Below are 13,319 nucleotides of genomic sequence, written 5' to 3' on the forward strand. Positions count from 1 at the left end.
GAATGTTTACACACCTTTAACCTCTATTACCATTTGACGGTGACACTGCTCTTTGATCTCTGCCCTGTAGGGAGCTATGCCATGAGGGACCTGGTGAGTAACCTGCCCAGCGGTCAGCAGCGGCCAGCCAAGAACCTGGAGGAAGACACGGTGGTAGCCATCCTCAACACCATCCACGAGATCGTGACGGACAGCTCTGAGAACGCACGCTCCCTCATCCAGGCCCAGGCCATCGAGAAACTGGTGGCCATCAACAAGACAAGGTATGACCATTGGCTAGCACAGCTGGCCACAGTGCAGTATAGCAACAGTACAGCACTGTACAGTACAAGGCAGCATATTAGTTCAGCATAGTGTAGCACAACACAATGCTAACGTCTGGCCGCTCACAGGTTCTCGTGTTTCGAATAGATTTGTTTGTCTTTCTTAGAATTTAATGATTGATTGATCAATCTAATCAATGACTCAATCAACAGTAGTTCTGTTCCATAGTAACTATACTATATACATGTGTGGTATGCACATACATACTATATACATGGTCTCCCTCCCCATGAGAGCAGGTCTCTTACTGCCTCTAATCACCTACCCATTTGAATTGTTTTGACCTTGAGTTCAATTAATAACAGTGACACATTTATATTCATGATATACACTGCTCAAAAAAATGAAGGGAACACTAAAATAACACATCCTAGATCTGAATGAATGAAATATTCTTATTAAATACTTTTTTCTTTACATAGTTGAATGTGCTGACAACAAAATCACACAAAAATGATCAATGGAAATCAAATTTATCAACCCATGGAGGTCTGGATTTGGAGTCACACTCAAAATGAAAGTGGAAAACCACACTACAGGCTGATCCAACTTTGATGTAATGTCCTTAAAACAAGTCAAAATTAGGCTCAGTAGTGTGTGTGGCCTCCACGTGCCTGTATGACCTCCCTATAACGCCTGGGCATGCTCCTGATGAGGTGGCGGATGGTCTCCTGAGGGTTCTCCTCCCAGACCTGGACTAAAGCATCCAGGTCTGGGAGCGAGACACATCATGGAGCGAGACATGATGTCCCAGATGTGCTCAATTGGATTCAGGTCTGGGGAACGGGCAGCCAGTCCATAGCATCAATGCCTTCCTCTTGCAGGAACTGCTGACACACTCCAGCCACATGAGGTCTAGCATTGTCTTGCATTAGGAGGAACCCAGGGCCAACCGCATCAGCATATGGTCTCACAAGGGGTCTGAGGATCTCATCTCGGTACCTAATGGCAGTCAGGCTACCTCTGGCGAGCACATGGAGGGCTGTGCGGCCCTCCAAAGAAATGCCACCCCACACCATGACTGACCCATCGCCAAACCGGTCATGCTGGAGGATGTTGCAGGCACCAGAACGTTCTCCACGGCGTCTCCAGACTCTGTCACGTCTGTCACATGTGCTCAGTGTGAACCTGCTTTCATCTGTGAAGAGCACAGGGCGCCAGTGGCGAATTTACCAATCTTGGTGTTCTCTGGCAAATGCCAAACTTCCTGACGGCGTTGGGCTGTAAGCACAACCCCCACCTGTGGACGTCTTGACTTCATACCACCCCCATGGAGTCTGTTTCTGACCGTTTGAGCAGACACATGCACATTTGTGGCCTGCTGGAGGTCATTTAACAGGCCTCTGGCAGTGCTCCTCCTGCTCCTCCTTGCACAAAGGCGGAGGTAGCGGTCCTGCTGCTGGGTTGTTGCCCTCCTACGGCCTCCCCCACGTCTCCTGATGTACTGGCCTGTCTCCTGGTAGCGCCTCCATGCTCTGGACACTACGCTGACAGACACAGCAAACCTTCTTGCCACAGCTCGCGTTGATGTTCCATCCTGGATGAGCTGCACTACCTGAGCCACTTGTGTGGGTTGTAGACTCTGTCTCATGCTACCACTAGAGTGAAAGCACTGCCAGCATTCAAAAGTGACCAAAACATCTGCCAGGAAGCATAGGAACTGAGAAGTGGTCTGTGGTCACCACCTGCAGAACCACTCCTTTATTGGGGGTGTCTTGCTAATTGCCTATAATTTCCACCTGTTGTCTATTCCATTTGCACAACAGCATGTGAAATGTATTGTCAATCAGTGTTGCTTCCTAAGTGGACAGTTTGATTTCACAGAAGTGTGATTGACTTGGAGTTACATTGTGTTGTTTAAGTGTTCCCTTTATTTTTTTGAGCAGTGTATATTCTGCAGTCTCTCAAGGACCAGGAGTGTCTGCTTTTGGCCTTATACAATGTAACGACCCTGTCTTTTCATGTCCTCTCTGGCTTGGGAATGAATAATAGAAGGTAATATAAGCTGGATTCCTTGTCACAGTATTTCGATCTGTAGAACACTATTTAGATTGAAAAGATAAGCCCTTACCGTGCAGTGTCTGGTTTCCAGGAAACAAACTATAGTGCACTTCACCTGAATAGTAAGTACTATGAATAGGAATTCAGGAGCTGTTTTAATGATTTCCCAGTTTCTACTATATTTCACTTTCCTCATATCCCATTGAATTATCTGATGTACTTGATCAAGTCAGCGAGCAATGATAGCCAGAGAGAAGTTGTTTGGATAGCTGTCTCCTTCTACAACCTATTCATCATTTAAGATGAGTTTCCAGTGGGGATTTGATACTTTATTTAATACCAAATAAATGTGTTCTCTCCACCCGTGAGAATTACTTTGAAGTAATGGAGAACCCTCCCATGTAATTAACAGAAGGGCTAAGGAGTAGCTAATGAATTGAATGAAAATAAATGTGTGCGGCCATTGGAGTATGAATTAAAAGCAAGCACCTGGGGCAACCAGTGGGAATAGATGGCTTTGAATGTGAGATTGATTGCATTTGGCTCCAGCCTCCACTAGCTGCTGGCAGCGGTTGGGCCCAATGTTCTGGGCCTGTATTCATAAAGAGTCTCAAAGTAGGAATGCTGATCTATGATCAGTTTTGCCTTTTCAATTATAATGAATGGACATGGGGACCTGATCCTAGATCAGCACTCCTAATCTGAGATGCTTTGTGAATACCGACCCTGATTCACTTCCTGTCTACCTTCCTCAGCCAATCACCACGTGAGGACAAGGCCGCCTCCCACGTGCTGCAGACGGTGTGGAGCTACAAGGATCTGAGGAACGCCCTGACCAAGGAAGGATGGAACAAGAGCCACTTCCAGGTAATAGGCTGTGTAGTAGAACACACAAACACACACGCATTCACACATATACACGTACAAGCATTTACACACACACACACACACACACACACACACACACACACACACTTAGTACAGTCATATGTCTCTACTCTCCCCCCCTCAGCCTACAGCGACCGGCGCCCCTAAAGCAACCAAGAATGGCAAGCCAGGCTATGACGACACCACTCTGCCCCTGATGGAGAAGAACCAAGGTCAGTCTGTGATGGCAGGCGAGACTGGGGATCCTCCGGGCCTGGCCTACTGTGGTGAACTGAGTGAGGAAACCATAGATATTAATAACTGCTCTATATCTATGGAGCAAACTGTGCTGCTGTTACTGTGTGTCTGTTTGTATCAGAAGCCATGATTAGAACAAGTGTTTAGGGGGATGGTTCTATCTATCTGCGCTTTGCTTTGTCTGTCTCACTCATATCCATTTACCTACTGTTGGAGGGCTGTGCTTGAAACCTTTCGCCCTCATTGTTGTGCTGCAGTGTTTGGTGATCTTTATGTGTAAGTCGGTTCTTTTTGGGATGGTGTTGTTGGGAGAATGATGCATCATGGGTAGATTTATCTAATCCAATAGTGTGTTCTTGAACGCAAATCCAATCATGTATATTAGGATATATGCATAGAGGGAGGTACGGAAGCAGCCTAAAACACAAAACATCTCATTGACAGAGGAGTCGAGAGCATGACAGTACTTCTCTTGTCATCTTGTTTCTGGTCATGTGACTTTTTTTGCAACCATGCATACACATAAAGTGTAGTTGTCATTCACACCCATTTTCAGCCTGCCTGCATTACTGCTAAAGTGTACCAGCAGACAGTGACCGAGAACCATTGGCCTGAAAGCAGCATTGGCTCGTGATTAAAACGAATTGTGTGTGTGGTGCTCATGATAAAAAAATGGCATATAAATGCTTTTCAGGCACCAAGAAAAATGGAAGTGGTGATATGATACCTATGGACGAGCTTGGTCCAGGTAAGACCGAGTTTGCATGACCTCAATCGCCGACGAGGAACAATAGTAGTCTCAGATGGAATGTTCTTGTCTGTAGGAACTACTCACAGTTCTAGAACCCTAACAACACCATTGCCAACATGGACATTTAACAAAAAAAAGTGTGTAGGACAAACTTTGGCAATATTGGGAATGAACAAATATATTGTTGTTATGCTCTAACAGTGTACAATGTAGTGCAGTAGTGTTTTACTTATGATGCTGTATGCAAGACCCCTCTCTTAACAAGATGTTGGTATAAGGATGGCCATTAATTCAGTAGTACAGACACAGGAGCAACAGGAGGTGTGGGCAATTCTCTAATGACTGTGTTCAAAACCTGGCAAACTTTAATGTTCTCCTCAGTGCTCCTCTTTTCAATGAAAATGTAAACACAATTGTCTTGTTTCGTCTCTTACTAACGAGTTCTTCCTCCACATCAGATATGCGCAGCTCCACTCCTGGAAGGCTGCATGCAGCTTATACATCTGTAGTTTCCATCAATGTATTTAACAGTGCTATATTTCTGTGATCCTCTCTCTCCTCATTAGATGGCTACTCCACCATCGACCAGAGAGACAAAGACTGCAAGTACAAGAGTAGTGGAGACGGGTCAGTGGACCTGTCAGAACGCGAGCCATTAAAGGTACGTCTGGTCTAGACCGACCCGTAACAGCTCACACCGCACAGTTACAGCTATGCTATAGGTGACTAAGGGATCAGGCTATTAAAACACACAAGTCATGATACTCCGTTTCTGTTAAGGTAGCCTGAATCCATCTCTTCCAGTGCCCTTGCCCATTTCTCAATGCCATGGCCTTTTGATTTCCTGAAGAGGAATCTGGATATTCATTTTCTGCAGCAGCAGTTAATGTTGTTGCCTGTCGACCTTGGTGCCACTCATCTGGCAGTCCAATTTACTGACAGCTAAGCAGCAGATAATTGAGTGTAAGCTTTGTGATTGTGAAAGTAATTAATCTGGGACTGATTAAAAGAGTCCTGCCCCTCCATCTCCACTTCTCCTCATAGATCGAGAACAGAGGCCTGGTTCACACACTCACTCACACACACAAGCCTGCATCGTAAGTGGCTCAGTATCCATCGCTAGAGAAAACTCAGAGTAAATGAGAGGGAGAGAGAGAGATTGAGGATGAGTTATTCACTGTTGAACCAGGGTGACCTTCAGTCCAGTCCTGTGTTTCCCATCACAGGATTATATTCTCACGCTCTGATTGGTCAGTGTGGCGTAAGGACTGACGGTGGTTTGATAGGTCAAGCATACGAACACAGAAGTCCTCTTGGTTAATGAAGAGTTACCATGAGTTCAGAATCAGACATCATGATAGTATCAAGAGGTAGAATTGGAAAATAGGTGTTTTGCTGACCTTCTCTGCTTACCATGTGTAGAATGGCAGCTATGCAGACACGTTGCAGCTTGAAGACACAAATGCTTGTCAAGATACAGTATGCTGCAAAAGCTCCAGAAGTAAATTAACCATCAGACAGGACTGGAGATGGCAGATATCTCCTCTCATGTTTATAGCCCCCATCCCTCTCATGTTTTGAAATTACTTCAGCACAGCAACAACTTTCTCGACCTCCAGAAGCCTGAAACCAAAATGCAACTCTGCTGTTTGAACTGCTCTCTCCCACTCTGTTTTTGTTTGTTTGCATGTGTCGGTTGGTTTGTTGTTTTTAATCACTTTTTCGTACTCAAAAAACATCTTCCTTTATGCTAAGGAACTAACCCTGGCTTTCCACTCCTCTCTATGGATGATATTTATCGACCTCTTTGTTTTTCTGTTAACCCCTTCTCCCGTTGCTGCAGAATGAGACAAATAGGAAACACTATGTCAGGAGTAACAGGCCTGCAGTCAAACTGGTGGATGCTTGTGACGTTAAACCTCAGCCTGTTGACTCCTGGGTCTAAATGCATGCATGGTAGGTCTTACAAACGTTAGTTTTCCACTTTCTGGATTGTTAGTCTCCTTTCTTTGTTAGCTCCACCACCACCACCACACTGGTTCTGTTTTAACCCTCACACACGCCACTTCTGTTTGTTTTTTATCTGTGCTTGGACCTGCTTGACCCAGAGTAGTTGGCTTATGACACCAAACTTGAGAAAAGCTGGATGAAATTTCATAATTTTCACAGTTGTGGAGCACCTGCCTGATTCAAACCCATCTGTTGCAAAACGGACAGACTCCCTTGACTATTCCAGATGAAATTATGTTTGTTCTAAATTATGAAAGGGATTAAATCTAGACTTTAGATGGAATACACACACACACACACACAACCACAATTCCTCCCAGTGTAGCTGTAATGAAAAGCTGTGGGAAGAACATGGTGTATCATCTCCCTGTCAGCAGTAATCAACACACCATTCCCTGGGACAGAGAGCTCCTCCAGATAAATAATGGATGCCTGGATGAACACACACATCAGCTCCTCCTTCTCGGTTATGTCTACAGTCTGTGGTAGGCTAGGATAGGCTAGCTGCTCTGGGTTAGCATCACGAGAGCTCACTATTGGGGATCCTCTCTTCACTTGCTCATCTCTTTGCTCCTGTTCTGTCACTAATAACTGAGTGTATCTGCTCTGGGTGAGAAGCTGTGGTAGGTGGCTGATCATCAACAGCTCTATGGAGGTGAAGGGCTATCTTTCTTCCTTTATTCTCTCATTGCTTCCCCATAACTCTTATTGTCCTCGGTAAGGGATCAACCATACTGCTTTGATTGACTCCTCATGTGGTGCTCTGAAACGCAAACTGAAATATGACAATGATCATCCGTACAGAATGAAGTGCTGAAAACAATTGAGTTTATATAATAACTGTGAAAACAGGTTGTGATCACCACATTAAGATCTAGTCAAGTCAAAGCTAATGAACAAAATAACAGATCTATTATAACAAAGACATGCTTAGAATGGACAGAGTAATGGACATTGAGTCAATCAGGTAAGATAGAGTAATCATACGAATGGCCTGCTTCATTTGTGTGTTAATCAAGCTGGCTTTATGCAGTAGCTGCCATTCAAACCTATCATCAAAACATCCCTATCGCTGTCTGTTACATTGGATTTGACATCTGTCAAGCATGTATGACTATAGTGATTTTTGTATTGTGATTTTGATTATGCAATACCATTTGGTCATTGTGCCCTCGGACTTACTTTAAAAGCTTGATTATTCAACTGCTTTAAACACCATGCCTGCGTCCAAAGGCACCCTATTCACTTTGAAGTGCACTATTATTGACCAGTGCCCATTTGGCTCCAGTAAAATAATAAGTACACTATATAGGGAATAGGGTGCCTTTTAGTACACAAGCCTGCTCTCTTATAGGTTTTCAGCTCTTGACATAACCACCTGTGTCCCCCCTCCCTCCCTGTTCTCCTGTGTTCTAGGCTTAAATAACGACAGCGTAACACCTAAACTAGAGGATCTCCCATGTCATCACTGCCATAACACATGGAACTCATTTTGATGTTGACTCGTCAGCAGATAGACTTTGTAAAAGAAAGAAAAAAGAAACAATCATCCAACAACCAATGTTTCATGCTTTTGAATCAGCAAATGAAATGATGTATAAAAAAAGAAAGAAAAGAAAATCTAAAAACGACTACTTGTCATATCTACATTCCCCACTGGATGGACAGGTGTAGGGTACCCTAACAGCAAGGACTCTGACTGGAGCAGCACTGCATGGTGTCAGGATGTAGGTGTAGGGTACCCTAACAGCAAGGACTCTGACTGGAGCAGCACTGCATGGTGTCAGGATGGAAGAGAGGAAGCAGTTGTTGTCATAGAGATACAAGTATTCTAGAGCTCTATCTCTATGGCAATGTGGTGGGGGAGAGAAGGTGATGAGAAGGTGATGTTTGTTGGGAGGAAAGGAAGTGTGTTGGAAAGGAAAGGAGATAGTTTGCTTCTAATAGTATTTTTTTCTATGTTACAATTTAGCCTTTTGTTTAGGTTTTGTTTTTGTTGGTTTGTCTTTCGTCGAGGCACACTAAATTGTTTTTGTTTGTAAAATTATTTTTATTATTTTTCTTTTGCTGGTCTTTGTTTTTGTTTGGGTTTTCCGGATTGAAGAAGTGTGGACTGGTGTGGTAGATGAAGGTTGGGTTGGTTTGAAGGACTTGATGCTTGAAGGGCACTTAAAGGAACTGTATACCTGCAAGTGTTGATTGGACTTAAGGAAGTGAAATGATGTGCATTTGGTTGGGTTACTTATAGCTGTTGAGTGAAACAAAATGAAAATATATTTTCAGTATCGACACAGACTAGAGATATGTGTTTGCCGACGATATATAAATTGGTTGGTTGGTTGCAGTTTGTCATTGATATGTATTAAAGTTGAAGAGGATTTAAGACATTTTGTTTATAAATGGATTGTGTTAATGAAGGAATGGAAAGTACATGCTCCTGGTGTCAAAGGGTAGAATCTAAAAGCATTTTATATTTTTGTTGGTTTTATAAATGTATATTAGGGTCAAAGAAAAACAAAAAGAGAACAGAGAAAACAATAGACACGTCTTAGTTGTGTACTCATAATAGGTTGTTTGGGAAGCACATTCATTGGATAAAATATCATGTTTGTAAACAGAAATAACCACATCATTTAAGTGTCAAATCTGTAGTCATGCTGATCACATATTTATATTTTGTACTGTCAAGAGAAAACAAAACAAAACAAGAAGAGCTGTTATTCAGCTTTCTTTTTAAAGGCGAGTTGAACTGATGACCTGGTCTCCAAATCTTTCAAGGAGATGAATAGAGGGAGGGGGGGGGGGGGTTCAGCAGGGATCACTCAAGAGATAAGACTGAGAGAAAGAGGGATGGATGGATGGATGGATGGATACAGCAGCAGGGATAGACAGAAGATGTTAGACAGAAGTGTTCCAATTCCCTTCACATTTCACACTGCAATTTATATGAAGTCGCTGAGAACCTGAAAACATGCTTTGATTTCACTAATGCATCTTTAAAGAACTATTTGAAACAAGCATGAAAAAATGTACAAATGTTTATATTATATTATTTTTAAGTGCCAGTTTTTGTGGTGTAATTGGATATTAGTCATTTATATCCGGAGAGGAGAGCAGTTTTCCTGTGGTTCAAGGCAGAGTTTGCATCACGTATGAAGTATACAACATCTGTTTGATTATTATATTTTTTGTGCCCTCTTCTAGGGGCAGTTGAAATGTAGTAGTGCAGATGATTACGTCATTGTCTTTTAAAAAGAGACCAGAAGAAAGGCTGAACTACACATGTGGTTAAAGGTTTAGTAGTGGTTTTGTGATTGTTTTATCTCCATCTCCAAGTGGACTCTCCACTATGAACCTATTCTGGGACTGGTGAGGGGACCCTCCACTATTGGACAGCTTAACTCATGCGTCAGCTATAGGCAAATGGCATGTGCCTGCGTTGAATGCCGAATTTCTTTGTGATGTGACTTTATAAAGCTTGCATATTTTACACAGTGTTTACAAAGACTTATGTGATAAAATAAAAATGTAAAGTACATGTTTTAATAAACATTTGATTTCAGAGAAAAGCATTGTAATAATAGCCCCACGTTAACATCCTCCATGTCCACATACGTCCTCAAAACTGTGTGCTTTTCATTGGATTGTTAATCTTTGACTGTCTATTCCTGACTGCATTTTGTAGTACCCAACCAGAGGACCTGGTGTTGTATTTCTATACATATGAGTCCATGGGCTTGTTTGTGGACTGTGCTAACTGTGCTGTGAAAGAAATGCAAGAAAATGGGGGCAGCAATTGAATCAAATGAGCAAGACCTACCTGTGTAGATATCACTGATTCAAACTCTTCAAAATAAAGTAACTGTACTGCTCAGTAGCAAATGTGTTTGTAACTATCATGTGCCTTAACATTTTCCATGGTACATAAAGATATCATTGTGTTTTATATAACTCTTTATCCCTCCGCCGTTCCTTCTTCCTCCTCATCCCCTTATACCTCTCCTTTTCTCTTCTGTCAGCCTCCCTCCCTATAGTATATCTCTCCCCTTTCCCTTCATTTTACACACTCACACATTCACCCACTCTGTCCTCAGTGTAGACTAGACTGTTGGTGGGTTTTTGCTTTGTATTAAATTGTATTATAAACTTTTAAAAGATAGAGACATAAAACATGGTTTGAGTTCATAGAAGAGTACATTAATGCTTTCGTAGCTATCAGAGCGATGCCACAGTGACAGAATGTATTATGTTGATTTTACTAATACCCAGAGGCAAGTGTTACACTTGTTCAAATAACGTAAAAAATACTGATTTGTAGAGTATCAATTTGGTGTGTTTTCAATAAACTATGCCTGGAAAGAACATGTTGTCTGTGAATTTTGTGTTGATATTCCATTCCAAGAAGACCAAGGATCTATACAGCTTCATGAATTTTTACCTCAAGCCAAAATCCATTCCCAATAAATAATATATTGTAGAAGTTGTCACATTGTCATATGGTTAAAAGAGACTCATGCTACTGTCGTGTCTTTGGCATCATTAAACTGAAGACTGTTATTTTATCAAATCAATTCAGTAATTATTATTATGTGATTAAACTAATCACGTAAATGTAATTAACTAGGAAGGTGGGGCACCAAGGAAAATATTCAGATTACAAAGTTATAATTTTCCTAATATAACTTTCAAACATTTTAACATCTGATCCATTAGTCTTCTAATTAATGAATTATTCTTTACCTCACGTTAGTCCCATTCCAAACGTCGTAAATTGTTGGTTATCTGCACGAACCCAGTCTTCACTATGAATCATCCATACATCAATTGTCTGAATCATTTATTTATTAACTAATTAAATAATCACAGAAATACTCAAACAAACAAACAAAGTAGATATGCTTACAAGGAAATTATAGGGGATGTGCCCTAGTGGGCTTAACCGGTATGGCGGCTTGGTAGACAAAGGGACTGAGAAGAGCGCGAAAGACAAAATACACTACACAGTTGATAATTATAACCGTTGAAATGCTACACCTTTGCACATGAACACTCACTCATTCTGGAATAATTGCAATAAATATATATATTTACGCTCAGTGTGTCATCGTGATCTCTGTTGGAATCGTCCTTTCTGTTGGAAGTTCATCCGCCTGTCTATCGTGGTTAGAATAGATACTTCAGAGTCCCATTCAGAAATGTTGTTATAGAATAGGTGTTTCGGCGGATGTCGGCCTTCGCATTCAATGGTATAGAATTCCTAGCTGCAGACTGGTAATTAGTAATAAAGATTTGTTCTTATTCTGTCGGTATCGATAGTCTCAGAGTTTCAACAACCATTACAACCTTAGCTTATACTCAGGTTTATGGTCTCTACTCAAACCTTAGCTCCCTCTGTGATTGAGGTACTGGTCTGCTGGGAAATTCTCAAGGTGGGGGTTATATCCAGAACCGTAGGAAAGGGCTGTCCCATGATGCCAGATCAATGTCTGTGCTCATGGGGCGGGCCTATGACTTAGTTAATCTCCAAAGGGAATTTGAGTTTCTTTCATTAAACAGTTTAAAATCACATTACATAATTTCACAAATAGTTTAATCTTTGCTCATTCATTTTATACAACAATTAGATGCAAGCCTCACAACTGAGACTCTTGTATAAACAGAGTTATGGTAATGTGGCTGTATTGTCTCTCGTGAGTTTCACAAACATTAAACGAAATGGGCCGGTCGTAGCTGGATTCTCCCCCGACCGTGTGCACATTCTCCAAAACATGGACATTGTTCAGTTCTCAAGTTCTATGATGGAGAAGAGGTTCATTTGTTCTCCTGTGAAACCTTCTCTCTCTACACTCTGGCCATGATGAGAGAGACTGTATTACCTGCGATAACAGAGCCTGGGTGTAGGGGGAAGAGATAGAGGTGGTGAGAGAGAGAGAGGGATGTTGCAGAGAAAACCCCATCAATGAAATTGGTCAGTTGAGAGCTCCAAAGATGAACAGAGGACCAACGTTACAGTAAAGAAAGGAGGTGACAAACGACTGATGACGAACTTGTCAGTCAGTTCCAGGACAGGCTCTTCAGGTTCAGCCACCACCTTTTCAACATCAGATGGCAGTATGCAGCGTACATACTTGAGCTGAGGGAAGAGTCTCAAGCACAATGAGTGTTTGATCCATGTGTACTTCAGTGAGAATTACTCCTGCAAATACTCCATGGAAGTCCAGTCGTTTAATTTCGGAGATTCGCATCAGCAGGCGACCCTCCACCCTTGAGTATTTTTTGCAGGAGCACAGCCTTCACCCGTTGCCTTCTGCTCCACCTTCCCATCAAGAAGGCATGACCCGCCAGCAACCTGGGCACACCTTGATCCAGTTTTGGCGATGGTTAAGGAGAGGGACCCAGAAGTTAAACGGCTGCACTTCTTCAGCAACGAGCCAGCAAGCCAGTATAAACAGAAGGGAAACTTCTTCCTCTTTTCGATTGAACCATTCAAGCGAGGCTTCCACGACATAAGCTGGAACATATCCGAGGCCAGCCATGGCAAAGGGGCTCCAGATGGTGTTGGCGGGATCCTGAAGAGATCAGCCGACAGCCTGGTGAGCCTAGAAGAAGACATTCCAGATGCTGAGGCACTGTTCAACAAGCTGAAGTGTCTTGAATCACCAGTATAGCTCTTCTTTGTCAGCGAGAATGGTGTCAACACAAACGTGCAGGAAATGCTTGAGGTAGGTGTGTGCACGTACACACACACACACACACAGAGAACTGCTTTTTTGCATGTCAATTTTCAAACTGTGAGAAGGAGATTGTGTCTAGTGGCTGTGTGACTAGTGGAGTGTTTTCAAAGTTTTTCTAATCTCAGTATATTGTCTGATCTCTTCTCAGGTAACCCATCTAACTGCAGTAAAAAGGCACAATGAAGATGCATCGAGTGATAAGTGTGTTGCCAGGTCACTTCAAGTACAGAGACATAACCTGTCTCTGCCAAAGAGATGTGTGGGACATGGACTGTCCCTGCTTTGAGTTAAAAGAAGCAACTCTAGAAGTTGATGAGGCTCCAAGATCTGTGTGCACCATTGAAACCATGTGGCGACCAGGTACGCTAACAACC

The 13,319-nt window shown here is 42.4% G+C and overlaps 1 protein-coding gene and 1 pseudogene across 19 annotated transcripts in view; both read left to right on the forward strand.

The window, feature by feature from the left end:
• Window positions 1-10,573, forward strand: part of LOC115140228 (splicing regulator ARVCF-like) — a 367,731-nt gene extending 357,158 nt beyond the window's left edge. For 10 of the 19 annotated variants that reach the window (XM_065026736.1, XM_065026739.1, XM_065026740.1 and 7 more), the window contains 7 exons: window positions 71-263; window positions 3,081-3,192; window positions 3,338-3,488; window positions 4,145-4,198; window positions 4,768-4,862; window positions 6,045-6,157; window positions 7,628-10,573. In XM_065026736.1, the coding sequence (XP_064882808.1) occupies window positions 71-263; window positions 3,081-3,192; window positions 3,338-3,488; window positions 4,145-4,198; window positions 4,768-4,862; window positions 6,045-6,146 (707 nt within the window). In that variant the 3' untranslated portion in view covers window positions 6,147-6,157; window positions 7,628-10,573. The remainder of the gene's footprint in view (window positions 1-70; window positions 264-3,080; window positions 3,193-3,337; window positions 3,489-4,144; window positions 4,199-4,767; window positions 4,863-6,044; window positions 6,158-7,627) is intronic. The other 9 variants (XM_065026742.1, XM_065026743.1, XM_065026753.1 and 6 more) reach the window with 4 other exon arrangements.
• Window positions 10,574-12,588: 2,015 nt separating this feature from the next.
• The window catches only part of LOC115140689 (thioredoxin reductase 2, mitochondrial-like), a 37,127-nt pseudogene continuing 36,396 nt past the window's right edge, over window positions 12,589-13,319 (forward strand).

This window comes from Oncorhynchus nerka, linkage group LG13 (genome assembly GCF_034236695.1).
Source record: "Oncorhynchus nerka isolate Pitt River linkage group LG13, Oner_Uvic_2.0, whole genome shotgun sequence".
NCBI classification, from domain to species: domain Eukaryota; kingdom Metazoa; phylum Chordata; class Actinopteri; order Salmoniformes; family Salmonidae; genus Oncorhynchus; species Oncorhynchus nerka.